Genomic DNA, 19,585 nt, shown 5'->3' on the forward strand with positions numbered 1-19,585 from the left:
GCACTGAAAGTGAACTTGTCTGAATGCTTGGATCCAGTTTTTTTTTCACATGCACCAAGTCTAGGCTGGTTGTGCTCATCTTAACAGGTCTGCTATAAGGTCATAAGCTTTACTAGGGTTTCCATACAGTGTAAGACCATGGTGGTCCCAGCATAGCCCACCTTAAACCTCACTTCTAGTGCTTTTCCTGGCTCTCAGTGACATGCAGATAATGATCTTCCAGCTGTTTCTAGATGTCAACATGTTTAGATTTCTCAAGTCTCACAGATAGATCAAAGAGACATCTGCTCTGCTCAGAGCCAAGGCTTATTTTAATGTATTTATTATTAATGGCTGGCTTGTTACTCTATGAGCTGTTCTGGCTCAGAGACTCCAAGTCTTTTCTTGAGGAAGCTTATGCTTGGTACGTTCAGAAAAGAAGATGCGGAAATCTCTGTGGTATGATGAATGTTTGAACAGAATATTAGAGCTGTCGACATAATTAGCTGTGTGACCTACAATCTGCATTTTTCAAGTATCTCTCTCTCTCTCTCTCTCTCTTTCTCTTTCTCTTTCTCTCTCTCCCCTCTATTCCTTTTTATTCATCTTTTCACCATAACATCAATCAGTGTTCAATCATCTTTTTCTTCTCCTTTGTCTCTAATTCTAAAGGTTGCTTGGCAGTGGACTGTGGGAATTCTTGTCTGACTTTAGAAAAGCTTGTCCTCTTTCACCCTATAAACTTTCTCACCAAGCTGGATTGCCTGTCGTGTGTGTGTGTCTGTGTGTGTGTGTGTGTGTGTGTGTCTGTGTGTGTGTGTGTGTGTGTGTGTGTGTGTGTGTGTGTGTGTGTGTGTGTGTGTGTGTACCATTCCCTCCATTTGGCATGGATTCTCTCGCCCCAGCACAGATAACCTCAGCCACTTGTAGGGAGTTTCCATAGCAACAAAAGTTCATGATGGGGCATCCTTGTGTTGGCCCTAGAACTGGGATTTTGTTTCAAATACAAACAGATTATAGATGACATTTACACGAGAGTGCCTTGAATTGCTTTAAATGTTTCAGCATTTTCTTTTTGCTGTTTTACTGTGTGAGATATTGTGAACAGACTACATGGACAAAAGTACAGTTTATGGACTAGTGTACATTTTCATTAATATATTCTCATAGTTATAGTGGTGTCCTATCTTTGTAATTGAATCGCTCTTTTACTTAAGCAAACTCGTAATAAAGATTTTATCCCTGCTGCCTTACAGTTGCAATTAGCCTTATCTAAATAATCAGTGTCTTTCTCTTTGTTTCTCTCAGGATCTGACTGCCCTGGCTAAAGAACTGAGGGAACTGCGGATAGATGAGATCAACCGACCACCCCTTAAACTGACAGACTACTCCTCCTCTAGTGAGGACTCTGAGAGCAGTGATGATGAGGATGGTGAGAACGTGGGGCATGATGGCACGGTGCCTGTCAGTGACATACCCAGGATCATGTAAGCACACGATCCTCCAGTTCTCTCTTGTTTCTCAAAATTAATTGTACTTCTAGTATGACGCATTGAGCCGTCGTCCATGCGAATGGTCCGAGTTTGAGTCTGGCTTGCATAATTTCTTGATCCTATTCCCACTTTTCCTCCTATCATTTCCTGTTCTTTTTCCACTATTACTATTAATTAGGGCTGAGCAATGTGTTGAATATCCACAATATATTACATTAGACAACATTAACTTTTTATTTTGCCATTAGGTTTCTTAAGGAGTGTGTCATTACTGAAATTACATTTAATTACATGACTAATTCCACAGTCTCTCAATTTGTAAGTATGACAGCATTAAGAAATGTTTTAATAGTGTCTGATTTATTTTCAGTTCGATTCAGTTAGAGTTGGTAAATTCGATTAATTCAAATGAATCGGTTCAAACTGTCCATTTTAATTAATCGATTTAAAGCGTGGTTCTTTGAAGTGTTTGTGTGGCATTTTCCATATATTAAAATTATGTCTGTCGATTTAACATGTTAATTTAGTATGATTAATTATATAAAAAATGACACTTTAAAGAACATTTATACATTAACGTGTGTAATACTGTTCAGTAATAAGGAACTTGTTGTACCACCTTGAATTGTGAATATTAATTGAAACGCTTAAAAGTGAAACACAATGCAACCAAAGTGAGAAGCACAAAGTGTCTGTCTTTATGCATGAGGACATAGAAAAACAATTAAAAATTCCATAGATGGGAGTAGGCCAATAATAGGGCTATGTTCGATGATATGGAAACATTTATTTTGACTTTTAAAGAAAAATAAGAAAAAATCTTTTTTATTGTTTAAAAGATTTACGTGTCTATTGCCACAATATATGTATATGATGTAATGTGTTTGAATTAATTAATTATAATATTTATTATATATGATAACATATGATATTTTAACGATTTACTAAATGTATATTTATTTGGGGGACTTTATTGATATGCAATTAATTGCAATTAATTAATCCCCACATATAATTAATTCAATTAATTTGTAATTGATTAACAGGCCTAATTTAAAATGTTTTTTCAAAACTTATGGAGGTAAATATTGCTGATTGCAAGTATGTACTGTTATTGTAAATTGGTGGATATAAATGACAATTATTAAATATAATTTGTGTTCATTTAGTGAAAAACAGAGCAGAGAATATGCCTTGATTATTTTAATCCTCCTGTTATGTTTGGGTTATGTTTGATCAATTTGAGTTATTAATAGTGGAAAAACGAATCTTACTCTTGTATTTGTTCAAAATTCTGTTAGATTCTCCACAACAATGAATGAGTAAAAATTACATATAACTTTTTTATGATAAATTTATGCAGTGTCAGGTGTTGACTGGGGTGTTGCTAGGGTGTTGCTAGTTGCTAGGGTGTTGCAATTCATTCAACTCGGATAGTTGGATTTTCCAAATTCCTACTGGTAAAAATGCAGTGGAATGCCACTTGAAGTTGTAATTCCAACTTGGAAAGTCGTGTGGAAATTTTAAACTCCGATTTCGCCAAGATGCAGGTGCGTGACGTCACACAATCATGTCGGCACCCAGGAAGATATACAAAATAAGTGATAAACATTCAATTGTATGAAATAATGTTGATACATGAGTAAAAGTTCCTATATTACATGATACTAAGGCATGTTTAACAAACGTTAGCGAAGTAGCAGGTGTTCAAAACATCAATTATACTCTGTCTTTTGATAATCGTTCACCTGTAGCACAAATGCTAGCGTTGCAGATTGTTTATGAATTGGGTTGGTAAGAGACCTCTCTGGTGACAGTCAAACACCTGCTAAGCTAATGGGAGCATTGCAGTTTTGTTTCCTTAAACGTCATCTCCCGAGCATCTGGCAATGGAATGCATTTATGGTCGGAGATCGGAGATATCAAGTAGGAATATCGCAGATCTAAATTGAATGGAACGCAGCAGCATCATCCCCAAATATGGATGCTATACTGAGTATTTGACGGTTAGATTACCATCTGATTAAAAATAGTAGTTAACCGGTTTTACTTTTACTTGCAAAAGTTTTTAATTACGCATCAGCACGGAGGCAAAAAAGACATATCATATAACAATCGAACTTGTTAGTTGACAAGTAGACCGCAGCCCTACAATAGGAAAACTGATAAATACACAACAAATAAATAAATTATGGCCTAATAATATTTGCATTAAGAATATATGAGTTTGTCCTTGCCACAATCTAAAAACTTAACGGAAGCCACAAGTCACAGGTCTTACCATGTTCTAGTTCTAATCTGAGGGTGAAAATGCTCTACTTTGTGTTTTATTGGTAATTTTCTTAGACTATGTCAAGTGAATTTTCTAAAGTTATTTTCAAAAGCCTGCCAGATTACCACATTAATTCAATTCCTTTACAATATTCACAGATTCACTCTTTGTCTTAAGCACGATTCACTGAAAACAGTTCCGTTAATATTTTCACACAAAAAATTATGAATGACACAGGGATCGCGTACTGTACATGACAGTGTTTCCAGAGTTTCAATTCAAAATGGTGAATTTTCGCCAAATGGTGAATAATTTGCACCCTTGGAAGTTCTTGTCAGTCTGTACAACATTTCAATCATAAAACAGTTGGGCAAATATTGCATGTTTTATTGTACAGCACTTTGGTTGTACAGCAAAGTGCTGTACTTTGCTGATGTGCTATAGAATTACATACATTTTGACTAGTTTAGTTGGATACATCTTACATGACACTAACACTTTTAACCTGAACTGCTTGCTGATGCGTGGCACTGGAATAATCCACAAGGTTCCCGTTTAGTGTCTTAAACTTGATTCCCGCCTTCTTCGATTTTATTGACCATCTCAAATTACATTGACGAGCGCTGTTGGACTACTTAATGCGGTAACAATTGTACTTTTTTTAAATTCATTATGTTATTCCTGCAACAACTTAATGACAACTAGACGGCAATGCATAATGGACTGCAGCAGAACAACAACAAGGATATCAATTATTGGGGGGACAATCTGGCCATATCTGATTATTGGGGGGGACTTGTCCCCCTCAAAGTATATTGGGATTACGACCCTGACTGTAAGATTATTGTGGTTCATGATGTTCTCGAAATCCAACAATTGTTTCTTCTGTTTTAGTATATTAAAGCAATCCTTATTCTGTCAGACACCCCACCATAACAAATCAGCAACAGACCCCATAAAAATACTCGCCACCCAAAACCACACAAATAAACCTGTGGAAAATGCATAACGGGAATTTTGCTTACAGCAGGCAATACCTTTATATAACATCTGTCTGCTTGTTCAATAACTGTTATCCATTTTATATACTCCCAAACCGCCATTTTAAGACAATTTGTTTGGTAGATGTGAGTCTGGTAGATCGAATTCCGGTATTTTATTTTGGAGTTAGTGTGTAGCCCCAGTTTATCCGAAGGTTATCCCCAAATCTCTGACACCCTGATCCCTAGATATGTGTGGAGACCTTTTCAATGGAAGTCCATGCAATTAGTATTCATTTTTCATCTACCAGGCAGACTTTTATATTCTGAAATAAAATGTTCTTGAATAAAAACATGATTCTGTATTTGTTTTTAAATGGATACAATTAGTAAGTATTCTAACTATCATCTTGTTTCACTCAGAATGAAAAGTTAACCCTATATCTAAAGTAAAAGAGAAGGAATTTTCTCCAAAACAGAAGGGTCCCACTGGATTTTTAACGTATTCTTGGATTTGTTTTAAGTCTACCCTGATTACAAAGATTGTTTAAAAACAATTGTCCTCTGAAAAAAGTACCCTTTTTTTATCCATCTACATCAGAACTCATAACATGAATATAGAGATGTATCAAAAGGCTGAAAAATATTGAGATATGAAATTATAGCTATATAACCCAGCCTTTATCAACATTATTGACAAAAAGTAAATACATTCTGTTGTGGGCTTTGATGTTGGTCTGTTAAACTGAAGCTTAAGTTTCATGTGTTTGTCTCTTTCAGGCCCTCTGTTCAGGGGAATAATGAATCTTTCACAAGCACCCAAGATGACTCTTTTGGCGAATCCTACAGTGATGAATCTAAAGATGGTACCCTAAGGATGAGAGAGGTAATACTCCTGTCAGATTAGAGGTTATTTACCACAGCTCTCAAAAATTATCCACTCACATGTATTCACTCCTCTCACCATCAAATATTACACACACAAACTATATGAACAGTTATTTCTACCTACATTTGACATCCAATACCCTGTGTAGACCAATAAGAGGCAGCGAATGGGCGGCGAGAGCAATGGTTTTGCAGGACACGGTAACCTGCCAGACCTGGTGCAGCAAAGCCACTCCCCATCAGGAACTCCCACTGGCCTCAATTCCCAGGACCTGAACTCTATGGATGAGGTATATAACATGATTAGAGTTAAAAAAAAAAAAAAAAAAACAGTTGGGGGTATGGCCTAGTGGTTGGCGTACATGCTCCAACATTTTGAGCTGTGGTGCTCACATGGGCAAACAAGTTCAAGTCCGTCCTGTGTCATTTCCCAATCCTATTCCCCCTTATGTGTTCCTTAATTTCCTGTCCTCTCTGTACTGTACTACACTATTAATAAAAGTGCCAAAAGGTATAAATAATAATAATAATATTACTTTTTAATCTCATTTCTTGTTCTTGGTTTTAAAATTAATTTTAGCTTGCATTTCCTTATCATTTATATGTAAAGCACTTTGAATTGCTATTGTTTATGAAATGTGCTATATAAATAAACTTTCCTTGCCTAATAACAAACACTACACTTTTAATAACTCATTAATATTTCTGTAGTCTTAGATTTACTGTATCTGGACTGATTGAATCTTTTTTTTTTTTTTTTTTTCTCCCCTTTTCTCCACAATTTGGAATGCCCAATTCCCAATGTGCTCTAAGTACTCGTGGTGGCATAGTGACTCGCCTCAATCCGGGTGGCGGAGGATGAATCTGAGACCGTCAATCCGCACATCATGTGGCTTGTTGAGCACATTACCATGGAGACATAGCACATGTGGAGGCTTCACGCTATTCTCCGCGGCATCCATGCACAACTCGCCACATGCCCCACCGAGAGCGAGAACCACTTTATAGCAACCACGAGGAGGTTACCACATGTGACTCTTCCCTTCCTAGCAACTGGGCCAATTTGGTTGCTTAGGAGACCTGGCTGCAGTCACTCGGCACGCCCTAGACTCCTGGGGTGGTAGTCAGCGTCTTAACTCACTGAGCTACCCAGCCCCCATCTGGACTGATTCTTGAGTCTTTTGATGAATATGCAAATTGTCTGAAATTGTCTGCTCAGTAGTTGTCAGAGCTCAAATCTTGTGTCCTATCAACTATCTAAACAGAGGAATTGTGTTTCTATTGTATTTTAGCTCCAAACCCAGACTCAGTCTTTTTTTCTGCAAGTCTGGTGTTAAATCTTTTTACTGCAGCTGATAAGGTACATTGTTGTTTTGTCAGTTTGGGCTTGGCGGTGGATCAAAAGCTTCCTTCACTCCTTTTGTGGACCCACTCGTGTATCAGACCTCCCCCACAGACAATGATGGGAGCTCAGCTGCCGGTTAGTAAACATCACAAACAAATCATACTCTATCAATGCATGCAAACAGTTAATGGTAGAATGTTTATGGAAAGTAATTTGGATTGCTCTTCATGTTAAATAAAATATTGTTTTAATTCTGATCTGAAATTGTTCTTTAGATATTTGAGTTACTCAAATCATTTTAACATAATACCTTAATTCAAAAAATGTTGGCTTAGTATGCAAAATTTCAATAATTTAAAAAAGGATTAATTTGTGAATGTACTTTGAATTGTATTTAAAAAAACAGTTTAAAGATGTGTTTTACCTAATCAAATGCATTTATTTTTGAAGATATACGTTTTTTGCTGATATTGATGCCTGCAACACATTCCAAAAAAGTTGAAACAAGGGTAATTTAGGACTAATAACAATCCGACATGTAGAAATAAGGTGGTGTGAAACAGCTGATGTTAAACAGATAAGGCAGTCATCTTATAGTATACATTTGAAGTCAGAAGTTTAACCACTCCACAGATTTTATATTAGCAAACTATAGTTTTGGCAAGTCGTTTAGGACATCTACTTAGTGCATGACACAAGTCATTTTTCCAACAATTGTTTACAAACAGATTGTTTCACTTTTAATTGACAATAGCCTAGTTTCCATCCACCCTTCCCGCTATTTTTTAATCGACAAAGTGAAAATGCCATTTCTATTCAGAAATGTGTGTATATCGCTAATTCGCTTCTCAGATGTCCCTAATTGTTTCCTCTGAAGTTTTGGTAAAATGGGGAGAGTATTGAGACAATTCATTAAAATTAGCCAGTTTACTATCATTTTATCATTTTAATATAATTTTGTTCAAGCTGGCAACCTGCCCCAAGTAGTGGGGGGAAACTTTGTCTCCGTATAAGGACCATCAATCGATGTGTATATGCTGTGTGCACAGCTATTAACAAATTATGCAGTGTAATATCAGGGTTTACATATGATACATTCCTGATATTCAATATTTTGAACAACCATCTAATCAAAAGCATCGCCATCACAACTGCATTATGTCCCGCATATTTCTCCAGCAACATTTCACGACCAACTGAACTTGATTATCATCTAAAATTTATTTTAGCTTCAGTAAATGCAATCCGAGGTAAAGAGGGTTAGATTTAAAATATTTAAACGTTTAATAGTTTTCTGAAAGTGAACTCCGCATTGGACAAATAGTTCTGATAGTTTATTGTCTTGAAAAAAGTGCAGAACATTCGGAGTACACCATTCAGTCGACTTTATTCATCTACAGAACAGGGTAAGGCTAATTTAAGTTTGAGAAAAGAAAAGGTACATGTAGGTCTAAAAAAAATTTAATTTTTGTTTGGTAATTAATTTTTTTAATTTTATGCTTTTTTCGTTTGGTAATTTATTTAATGTAATACAGGGGATTTTGCCGGCATTTTTTCAAAAGTAAATTCAAACAATAATTTCATGGAATTGGGCTGTAAGTGAAGTGAAGTGTAAAAAGTGTAAAAAAAAAAAAAAAGAAAAAAGCTGAAGCTTGTTTTTAACTTGTTTTTTGTACTGTGGGCTAATTTCGTGACTGCCGTCTATTATTTTGAATGGTGTGGAAAAGAAACTTTAATAAATAAACTGATGGATACTGCGATTTAAATTAATCGCAAACAGTGGCCATTCATTTGTTCAACGTGCACTCCTGGAAGTGTCACGTTTGTAGAATGGCTCTATATGCCATAAAAATCAATCTGTAATCACATACAATAAATTGGCTTTCAATACTGTTGTCATGATTAACACAGGCTAAAGATTGGGTTATGTGTAAATTTTATCGACAAAGTGTTTCCAAACCATATTTGGAAAAATATTATGTTGACATTTTAGCGATAATGTGCATTTCCATCAGCTTTATTTTGATGCGCTAAAACTTTTTCCGCAAAAAATCCTTGGATGGAAACGTAGTTAGTACCACAATTCTAGTGGGTCAGAACTTTACATACACCAAGTTAACTGTGCCTTTAAGCAGCTTTAGAAAATTCCATAAAATGATGTCAAGCCTTTAGACAATTAGCCAGTTAGCTTCTGATAGGCTAATTGGAGTCAATTGAGGTGTACCTGTGGATGTATTTTAAGGCCTAACTTCAAACTCTGTGCCCCTTTGCTTGACATCATGGGATAATCAAAAGATTTTGTGGACTTCCACAAGTCTGGGTCATCCTTGGGAGCAATTTCCAAACACCTGAAGGTACCACGTTCATCTGTTTTTCATCTTTTCATCAATATTACGCAAGTTTAAACATCATGGGACCACGCAGCTATCATACCGCTGAGGAAGGAGATGCATTCTGTCTCTTAGAGATGAATGTAGTTTGGTGCGAAAAGTGCAAATCAAGCCCAGAACAGCAAAGGACCTTGTGAAGATGCTGGAGGAAACATGTAGACAAGTATCTATATCCACAGTAAAAACAAGTCCTAAATCGATGTAACCTGAAAGGCTGCTCCACAAGAAGGAAGCAATTGCTCCAAAACCGCCATAAAAAGCCAGACTACAGTTTGCAAGTGCACATGGGGACAAAGATCTTTTTGGAGACATGTCCTTTGGTCTGATGACATTTTTGTTTTTTTTAACTGTTTGGCCATAATGACCATAATTATGTTTGGAGGAAAAAGGGTGAGGCTTGCAAGCTGAAGAACACCATCTCAACCGTGAAGCATGGGGGTGGCAGCATCATGTTGTGGGGGTGCTTTGCTGCAGGAGGGACTGGTGCACTTCACAAAATGTATGGCATTATGAGGAAGGAAAATTATGTGGATATATTGAAGCAACATCTCAACACATCGGCCTGGAATTTAAAGCTTGGTTGTAATTGGAACTTCTAAATGAACAATGACCCAAAGCATACTGTACCTCAGAAGTTGTGGAAAAATGGCTCAAGGACAACAAAGTTGTGGTATTGGAGTGGCCATCACAAAGCCCTGAACTCAATCTGATAGAAACTTTGTGGGCAGAACTGAAAAAGCATGTGCAAGCAAGGAGGCCTACAAACCTGACTCAGATACACCAGTTCTGTCTGGCGGAATGGCTTGTGGAAGGCTACACATAATATTTGACCCAAGTTAAAGTATTTAAAGGCAATGCTACCAAATACTAACAAAGTGTATGTAAACTTCTTGAAAGTAATAAAAGCTGAAATAAATAATTCTCTCTACTATTATCCTGATATTTCACAATCTTAAAATGAAGTCCTAACTGACCTAAGACAGACAAAGTTTTCTACGATTAAATGTCAGGACTTGTGAAAAACTGAGTTTAAATGTATTTGGCTAAGGTGTATGTAAACTTCTGACTTCAACTGTATGAGGAGCCTCCATTAAGTTTACATATACCTTAGCCAAATACAATTAAACTCAGTTTTTCACAAGTCCTGACATTTAATCGTAGAAAACTTTCCCTGTTTTAAGTCAGTTAGGATCACGTCTTTATTTTAAGAATGTGACATGTCAGAATATTAGTAGAGAGAATAATTTATTTCAGCTTTTATTTGTTTCATCAAATTCCCAGTGTGTCAGAAGTTTACATACACTTTGTTAATATTTGGTAGCATTGCCTTTAAATTGTTTAACTTAGGTCAACATTTTTGGCTAGCCTTCCACAAGCTTCTCACAATTGCTGGACAAGTTGCTGGAAATTTGGCCCATTCCTCCATACAGAACTTGTGTATCTGAGTCAGGTTTGTAGGCGTCCTTGCTCGCACACACTTTTTCAGTTCTGCCCACAAATTTTCTATCGGATTGAGGTCAAGGCTTTGTGATGGCCACTCCAATACCTTGACATTGTTGTCCTTAAGCGATTTTGCCACAAATCCGTAGGTATGCTTGGGTTCATTGTCCATTTGGAAGATCTTTTTACAACCAAGCTATACTTCCTGGCTGATGACTTGATGTTGCTTCAATATATCCACATCATTTTCTTTCCTCATTATGCAATCTATTTTGTGAAGTGCATCAGTCCCTCCTACAGCAAAGCACACCCACAACATGATGCTGCCACCCCCTTGCTTCACAGTTGGAATGGTGTTCTTCAGCTTGCAAGCATCACCTTTTTTACTCCAAACATAACAATGGTTATTATGGCCAAACAGTTCAAATTTAGTTCCATCAGACCAGAGGACATTTTTCCAAAAAGATTTTTGTTCCCATGTGCACTTAGTCTGGCTTTTTATGGCAGTTTTTGAGCAGTGGCTTCTTCTTTGCTGAGCAGCCTTTCAATTAATGTTGATAAAGGACTCGTTTTAGGTCGTCAATTTTACACTTGCATACTATTGTTTGTACAGATGAACGTGGTAACTTCAGGCATTTAGAAATTGCTCCCAAGGATGAACCAGATTTGTGGAGGTCCACAATCCACAAAGAGGTCTTGGCTGAGTTCTTTTGATTTTCCCATGATGTCAAGCAAAGAGGCACCAAGTTTGAAGGTAGGTCTTAAAATACATCCACAGGTACACCTCCAATTCATTCACCTCCTATCAGAAGCTAATTGTCTAAAGGCTTGGCATAATTTTCTGGAATTTTCCAAGCTGCTTAAAAGCACAGTTAACTTGTTAACCTCTGACCCACTGGAATTGTGATCTAATCAATTAAAAGTGAAACAATCTGTCTGTAAACAATTGTTTGAAAAATTACTCATGTCATGCACAAAGTAGATGTCCTAAATGACTTGCCAAAACTATAGTTTGCTAATATGAAATCGGTGGAGTGGTTAAAAAAAAAAATAGTTTTAATGACTTCAATCTAAGTGTACAACCTAAGTAACTTATGACTTCAACTGTATATATTTATTGATTTGTTGGTAATTGGTAAATGGTAAGTGCAGTTATTGTGGAGTGTTATTGAAGTGTTCTCGGAACAGATGTGTTTTCAGTTGGTTCTTGAATGTTGAGATGGTTTCAGCAGATTTTGTGGAGGTTGGAAACTCATTCCACCACAGAAGAACAGAGAAAATGATTAATCGTAAAATAGGCTTTGAGCCTTTATGCAACTGGACCACCAGGCACACTTGTTCATTGACCGCAAAGAGCGAGTTGGGATATAGACCTGGAGGAGTTAATTGAAGTATGTTCCAGTGGTTTTATGAAGGTCAGAGTCATGCCTTGAATTTAATTTTCTTTTCCAGGGATGTCCCTGCATTTTCCAGCAGGACAATGCCAAACCACATACTGCCCAGATTACAAGTGCATGGCTGTGTAAGCAGAGAGTGCAGGTGCTAGATTGGCCTGCCTGCAGTATTGACTTGTCTCTAATTGAGATTGTGTGGCACATTATGTAGCTGAAGTCCTGCATAATGGATTAATGGGGGAAATTCCACTTGCTAAATTTAAACTTGTGTCTTCATTGCCCAAACACTTAAGTGTTATTAGAAGAAATGTTCATGTAACACAGTGGTACACAATTGACTGTCCCAACTTTTTTGGTGCTTGTTGCAATCATCTGATTCAAAATGAGTGTGTGTGTGTGTGTGTGTGTGTGTGATACATACATACATATATATATATATATATATACACACACACACACACACAGAGTGAATAGAATTTATCAAATGACTGCGGTTGTAAATTTGCATTTTTCTGTCTTGTTTGGTTCTTGTGAAAGCAATGCTTTCTGTTTCAAAACATACAATTTTCTCATGGGTCTTCACACCTCTGCAGCTTTGTTTGCAAATGAGCTCTTGCGTCAGGAGCAGGCCAAACTGAATGAGGCTCGAAAGATTTCTGTGGTCAACGTCAACCCCACCAACATCAGACCCCATAGCGACACACCAGAGATCCGCAAATACAAGAAACGCTTCAACTCTGAGATCCTTTGTGCAGCTCTATGGGGTACATCAACCACTCTCTACCTATCTTTCTAATATTAGCCTATTACACAAAATTAGCATTTTTGCCTTGAGTATTAACATGGTGTCCACACCAGGCAATGCAACAAGATTTCTGTCTAGACAAAAAGCAAAAATGCTACGTGACACAACACAGTCAATCAGAACAGAGTTTGCTCACTAAAAAACATAAAACTAAGAAAACTTGAGTTGTATTTGGAACTTGAGGGATTTTCATATTATATCCAAAGTTTTCAATTCACAATCAATATCTCCTTACTCATGCTTAATGTTTAAAATATACGAGTGATATGAGTTTTCGTGAGCGGGGCTATCCGGAGTAATGCTGCAGAAATAGAAACCAAGCGACTGACAAAATGTATTGTCATATGTTATTGCTGGTTAGGAGAGGAAGAGATTTCTTTTATCGCTTGCCACTGTCATGTGCACCAGTTTAGGGTACAAAGCTTTGTTTGTGTTGACTGTGTCATAATACATTGCATTAAGCCTTGTGTTTTGTGTATGTGTGTTTGTGCACACTCAGGTGTGAACCTGTTGGTTGGCACTGAGAATGGCCTAATGCTGCTGGACCGCAGTGGTCAGGGGAAGGTCTACAACCTAATCACTCGCCGACGCTTCCAACAGATGGAGGTGCTGGAGGGCCTAAATGTTCTGGTCACCATATCAGGTCTGTTGATCAAACATTGCTAGACATGTTCATTAAAATGTTTTATTTTTCAGTGTCATATACTGCAGTACGATGAGATTTCAGTGCATGTTTTTAAAGCGTAGAGCTTTTTTCCTGGATCTGAGGAAAATACTGGAAGGGAATTCACCTCCATTTAAAATACAAGGTCTTTGTCATTCTTGAGCCTGTTGGCATCTTCTGGGGATACACATTTTGTTAACATGTCAACTCTCTCATTGGTGTTTACAGGGAAGAAAAACAAGCTACGTGTCTACTACTTGTCATGGCTAAGGAACAGAATACTGCACAATGACCCCGAGGTGGAGAAGAAACAGGGCTGGATCACTGTTGGAGATCTAGAAGGCTGCATTCACTATAAAGTTGGTAAGTGAACCATTTCTGCATTCTTGAGCAGAGGTCAGGGATGAGGGCTAAAGACAGCGAAGATAGAGTTGGCTAATAGAGATGTCTGATGCTAATGGAGAGGATTGTCATTCTGCTCAGCTCTAACAGCATGTAGTGTAGCAGCAGGGGCAGTCTGTTTCCTGTCCTGTAACTTAAAGGCTGGTTGACTTTGTTTTCAGTGAAATACGAGAGAATCAAATTCCTGGTGATCGCGTTGAAGAATGCTGTAGAGATTTACGCATGGGCCCCCAAGCCATACCATAAATTCATGGCTTTCAAGGTATGAAGGAGTCAATATCTGTCCTTCCCTTTTCATCTTCCTTTCTTTTCTTTTTTTCTATTCTTTATTTCTTTTTTTAGGGTCTTTAGTCCTTTTCCCTTTCTTTAGTTTTTTCTTTTCTCTTTCTTTAGTTTTTTCTTAATTTTTACTTTTTTCTTTTTTTCTTTTAGTTCTTTTGTCTTTTCTTTTTGTACCTTCTCTCTTTCTTTAGCTTTTTATTTTTCCATTCTTTACTACTTTCTTTCATTAGTTTTTTCTTTATTTCATTCGTTTTTTATTTTCGGTTCTTTAGTGGTTTCTTTTTTCTTTGTTAGTTTCTTCTCATTTCTTTTATTTTTATTTCTCTTTATTTTTATTTTTCATTTTGTTTTTTGTTTTTTCGTTCTGTAGTTATTTTTCTTTTCCGTTTTATTAATTCTTTAGTTATTTTTTTCTCTTTTGTTCCTTCTCTCTTTAGATTTTTTCTTCCATTCTTTACATCTTTTTTTCTGTCTTTCATTAGTTTATGTTCTGTTCTTTAGTTTATTTTTATTTCTCTTTTTCATTATCTCTTCTTTTTTCGTTCTTTAGTTCTTTTTATTTTTCATCGTCCCCCTTTTATTCATTCTTTAGTTCTTTTTTCTCTTTTGTTTTCTCTTTTTTCTTTGCCTCAAATAACAAATAATGTGCTGCTATTCACACAATATGAGAAGGAATAGTTTCTATATGAGAAAACATGCTTCTGCCTTAGAGGATAGATTGCATTAACTGCTTGTTTAACAATTACAAACAGCCTTGATAATTCCCCAAGCAATTCAGTATCTATCCTTTTATCTTATTCATTCTGCTTTCCTCTTGTCTGTCTCTGACAGTCATTCACAGAACTTCAGCACAAACCTCAGCTGGTGGACCTGACTGTAGAAGAGGGTCAGAGGTTAAAAGTCATCTATGGTTCTAGTGTGGGCTTTCATGTGATAGACGTGGATTCTGGGAACCCCTATGATATCTACATACCCTCACATGTAAGTAAATACAATAATTAGCCTCATAGATCAACAATAACTATTTGACTGGGCCAGTAGTTTTTTTTTAGTTAGTTTTATTTTCAAGTTTTTACTTACCCGGTCTATATTTTCTCTGGCCCTAACACAAAAAAGCTCCATGATGGGAATAAATTTAATAAACGATTTTGCTGGAAAATGTCGTCATAAGAACAATAATTACAGATTTGTTTATAATTTGTAACCCATTATAACTAATGCTTCCAAAACTATAAAAGTCATTTTCACAGTTATCCACAGTTTCTGCGGAATTCAATAAACATTAATGATTGTTTGACAATAAGAATATAAGCACTGGTCTAATATGGTAAGTGACTGTTCCATCAACTGTCCCTGAACTCTCTAACACTGACACTAGCCATTGGGACATTCTTATTGTTGAGTCCTGTGAAGGATCATATATTTTTAAAATTACATAACAAATTACTAAAAATAATGTAAAATTACAAAACTAATAATTAATATCCAGAAGTTTGTACAATCCAGACACGAATACCATGCAGTGTCCTTTGGTTTAGTCTCAGCGATAGCAGGCTGTGGTTTGGAATCTGCAAAAACACTATGTAATGGAAGGGAGGTGGTTGAGATGTTGAGGTGGTTCAAAGGTTCCCTTGGCGATTTGTCTCTTGGGGGTTGTAGTCTAATCTTGGAAAATGACATGGGCCTCCACACACATCATATTCCCTTGACGACAGCACCTGTAAGTGTGAAAGGTGCAAGGAAGATTTCAGGAGCTTTGAAGGAAGCTTTAGATATTCTTCTACTCCATTTATGTAGGAATTGCATAAATTAATTGCTGGATCGCTAATTGCATATTTACAAATGAGACATAACAATCTTATTTCTGACTCCAATATTTCTTCATAAATTACATAAAAATAAATACATCCATGCTGAGTGCACTAAAGTGTTCCTAACTGTTTAACTTGCACAGTGATAACACTTGCTCCTCTTAAATGTAATAAAATAATGCATCAATTCAGAGTATTCAGTTTTAGCTGTAGCTGTAATTACATTTCCCTTCAGTCTGAGATCGGCTCTGTGCCATAATCCTCTATTGTTGTCTTAATGTGATACCCTTTAATAAACAAAGATTCCTGGAATATGTGTCCCTCTAATGGTTTCTTTAAGCACTGCAGCCTGATTTGCCAATAATACTTTCCTCTTCGATGCCTTTCAGATTCAGAGCAGTGTGAACCCTCACGCCATCGTGGTGCTCCCTAAGACTGATGGCATGGAGATGCTGCTGTGTTATGAAGATGAGGGTGTATATGTCAACACCTATGGCAGAATCACCAAGGATGTGGTGTTGCAATGGGGAGAGATGCCCACCTCTGTTGGTGAGTCTGCATTTGTCGATAGTAGCATAGTAACAGTTCTTAGATCAAAAGGTTTTTAAGATTATGAGAAACATACACATTCAGTCACTTGTCCAAACTTTTTACTGGTAGTGTACCATGGTATTTGACTGTGGTAATCATACAGTACGATGGTACATATCAAAGTACCATGGGATGACTATCCAATGTCATCACTGTACCATAGTTCTGCCACAGTACAAATCTGCCTTTTAAACCCTCCAAAAATTGGTCCCGTTTCCTTCTATTGTAAGTGCCTCACTGTAACCTTGATTTTTGATTTTTTAAAGACACTGGACAAGTTGAATATTTTTTTTTGTAATCAACATCATGCCACAAATGCAGTCAATTGAGCTTAACTTGTATTGAATCCAGATAATTAATTTAACCTTTGGAAAAAGCATTTTGTCAGAAAGCAGTGACTCCCGGCTGAAGACAAAGTTTGTCCTAACCCTCTGATATCAGTAATCTGAAAGAAAGGATGTTTCCTCTAGTTTATGACCTTTAATAAATTACCTTTGCTTCAATATTACTGTGATTCACAGTCAAGCTCCCACTGATATCCACATGTCCTCTACCACAGCTGCAGTGTCTATTTGTGTTAGCTTGTTCCAGCAGTACATGGGCAGATCTTGAGGGATTCGCAGGCAGCAGACATGCAAGAAAACAATAAAGGGTTACTGCACCAGCTCTGTGGGAGGAGATAAAGTAGTTCATCCAAAGTCCAATAACATTCAAAATTGCCTTCAAGTCCTCTGCTGTTTAAAAAAATAGATATGATTGTGGTTATGTGTGTGTGAGCTGGGTTAGAGGAACACATTATCTTGGAGGATTTAGGGCGCTTGGCACACGTTATCCTATATAATATTCTCGACAGGTGAATGCTTGGGCAGAACACCTCGTTTGGCAGGCTGTTTTACTTTATTAGTACAGCTTGTGGACAGAATTATTTATTATTTATCTTGCTAAACATCAGCCTGGTTTACTGTGGTCTTTGCTGTGGGGTGTTAAAGGATTTGACTGCAGATATATGAAAGATGAAATCGAGAGGAAATCAGACATCAGTGTTTGCTATTGTTTTTATTTTTAATATCAAATACATTACAAACAAAAGGCATTTTCCACAAGTTAAATATACTAAAGCAATAAGAGACAAAAGGCTGTGCATTACATTATACCAGGTAAAGGTTGCTCTGATGTAAAACCCCTTAGTTCAGACTAAATGTGTTCTTGAGCTTAATTTTTTTGTAAAAGCTAGATGCAGTGCAACAAATAGATGATTAATTATTTTTTTAACCTAACAAGGGGTCTAAAAAGTGAAGCACTCCTGCACGGGATGCTGAAGAAACAGAAAAACATGCCGCAATGGTCAAAGATATATGAATAACGCATCATTACAAAACAATACAATTAAAAAAAACAGCACAGAAAGACGGAACGTGTTTGGTCTGATCGCCCTTTTACCCTTAAACTCATTCCTCTGATTTTTAGTGGCAAAGGACCTCATTCCGCCTTTGTGCCCACACCTCTTTAGTATTTCTCAGTCTTTCTCTTATAAATAGTGTATCACACACACACACACACACACACACACACACACACAAGCCAAAATTGCAACAACAAAAAAAAAATGATATAATATATATTTTACTTTTTATGTACCTAAAGAGTATAGGGATGTTAGAGACCATAGGTAGTGTCGTTGTTTTTATTCACTTTCATATATTAGATTTATATTTTTATGATTATTTCATATCTATATAAGTTTACTATCACACAATATATATTTATTTGTAACAAAAAAAAAAATAAATAAATAAATAACTACTGTATATTCATACAAATAAATACTATATACATTTTATTTTCTGTGAACAATGAATTGTATCCCATACATTGCATCCCAATGTATGGGATACAATACAATGAATATCTGTATCCTATATATATATAGATATATATGCATATTTTACATGTTATTTGTTACTTGAGGTGGCGCTGTTGTTTCAGTGATTTGACTTGATTTACATTTGGCATTACTATTTGATGAATAAACATCATGGAAGTAAACTATAGCAAGTACAACACATGAACAGTATGATGTGACTATTCATTTGGGTGTACTACTGAAATTATTTAAATTGTGCATCTATTTAGACTCAATAAGTGCCTGAGAAAATACTTGTGTATCTAATGTGTAGGTTATGTGCAGGGGCGGACTGGCCATAGGGAGAACCGGAACTTTTCCCGATGGGCTGGCCGCGAAACAGGGCCGAACAGCCGAAACATCAAAAAATATGTTTTATTCTATTTTGTTTATTATTGAAAATATTTTGCAAATTCTACACTATTTGGTCATTTTGTAGATCCATTTGAGATGATATACTTGCCGGGTCCCTAAAGACCTGATTATGTAAGATTGTTTGGTGAAATTCTCATGCATTTAAGTGTTAACTTTGATAAAATCACTAACACAGCCTGGAGTGGATCATTGCTTTTATAAAATGGCAGCAAAAGTAATGATCTAAGAAATGTTCAGTAAATATTGACATTTATTGAAATTATTAATTAAAATAAAAAATTGTTCTGTCAAGTTATATTGTTCATTAGCCTAACTGGAGGCTGTTTATTGTTGCCAAGCAACATAACATCTTGCTGCAACAATACAAGTCTCAAGTCTCATTTATTTATATAGCCCCTTCAACTACAACGTAGACCAAAGGGCTGTACATCCAAAAAACAAGAAAAAACATACATACAATATGCAATGACAAAGTCAAGAATTAAAACAAACAGAATACAAATACGTTTTCACACGAATTTTAAAAACATCAACTGACGATGCAGTTCTAATATCAGAGGGAAGAGCATTC

The 19,585-nt window shown here is 36.4% G+C and overlaps 1 protein-coding gene across 1 annotated transcript in view; it reads left to right on the forward strand.

The window, feature by feature from the left end:
- The window catches only part of LOC127648830 (TRAF2 and NCK-interacting protein kinase-like), a 156,332-nt gene that overhangs the window by 134,447 nt on the left and 2,300 nt on the right, over positions 1 to 19,585 (forward strand). Inside the window, 10 exon segments of the mRNA XM_052133604.1 lie at positions 1,288 to 1,466; positions 5,505 to 5,610; positions 5,762 to 5,902; positions 6,993 to 7,092; positions 12,775 to 12,945; positions 13,486 to 13,629; positions 13,879 to 14,013; positions 14,214 to 14,314; positions 15,166 to 15,315; positions 16,535 to 16,694. Coding sequence (XP_051989564.1) covers positions 1,288 to 1,466; positions 5,505 to 5,610; positions 5,762 to 5,902; positions 6,993 to 7,092; positions 12,775 to 12,945; positions 13,486 to 13,629; positions 13,879 to 14,013; positions 14,214 to 14,314; positions 15,166 to 15,315; positions 16,535 to 16,694 — 1,387 coding nt within the window.

Source organism: Xyrauchen texanus, chromosome 9, assembly GCF_025860055.1.
Source record: "Xyrauchen texanus isolate HMW12.3.18 chromosome 9, RBS_HiC_50CHRs, whole genome shotgun sequence".
Lineage (NCBI taxonomy): Eukaryota > Metazoa > Chordata > Actinopteri > Cypriniformes > Catostomidae > Xyrauchen > Xyrauchen texanus.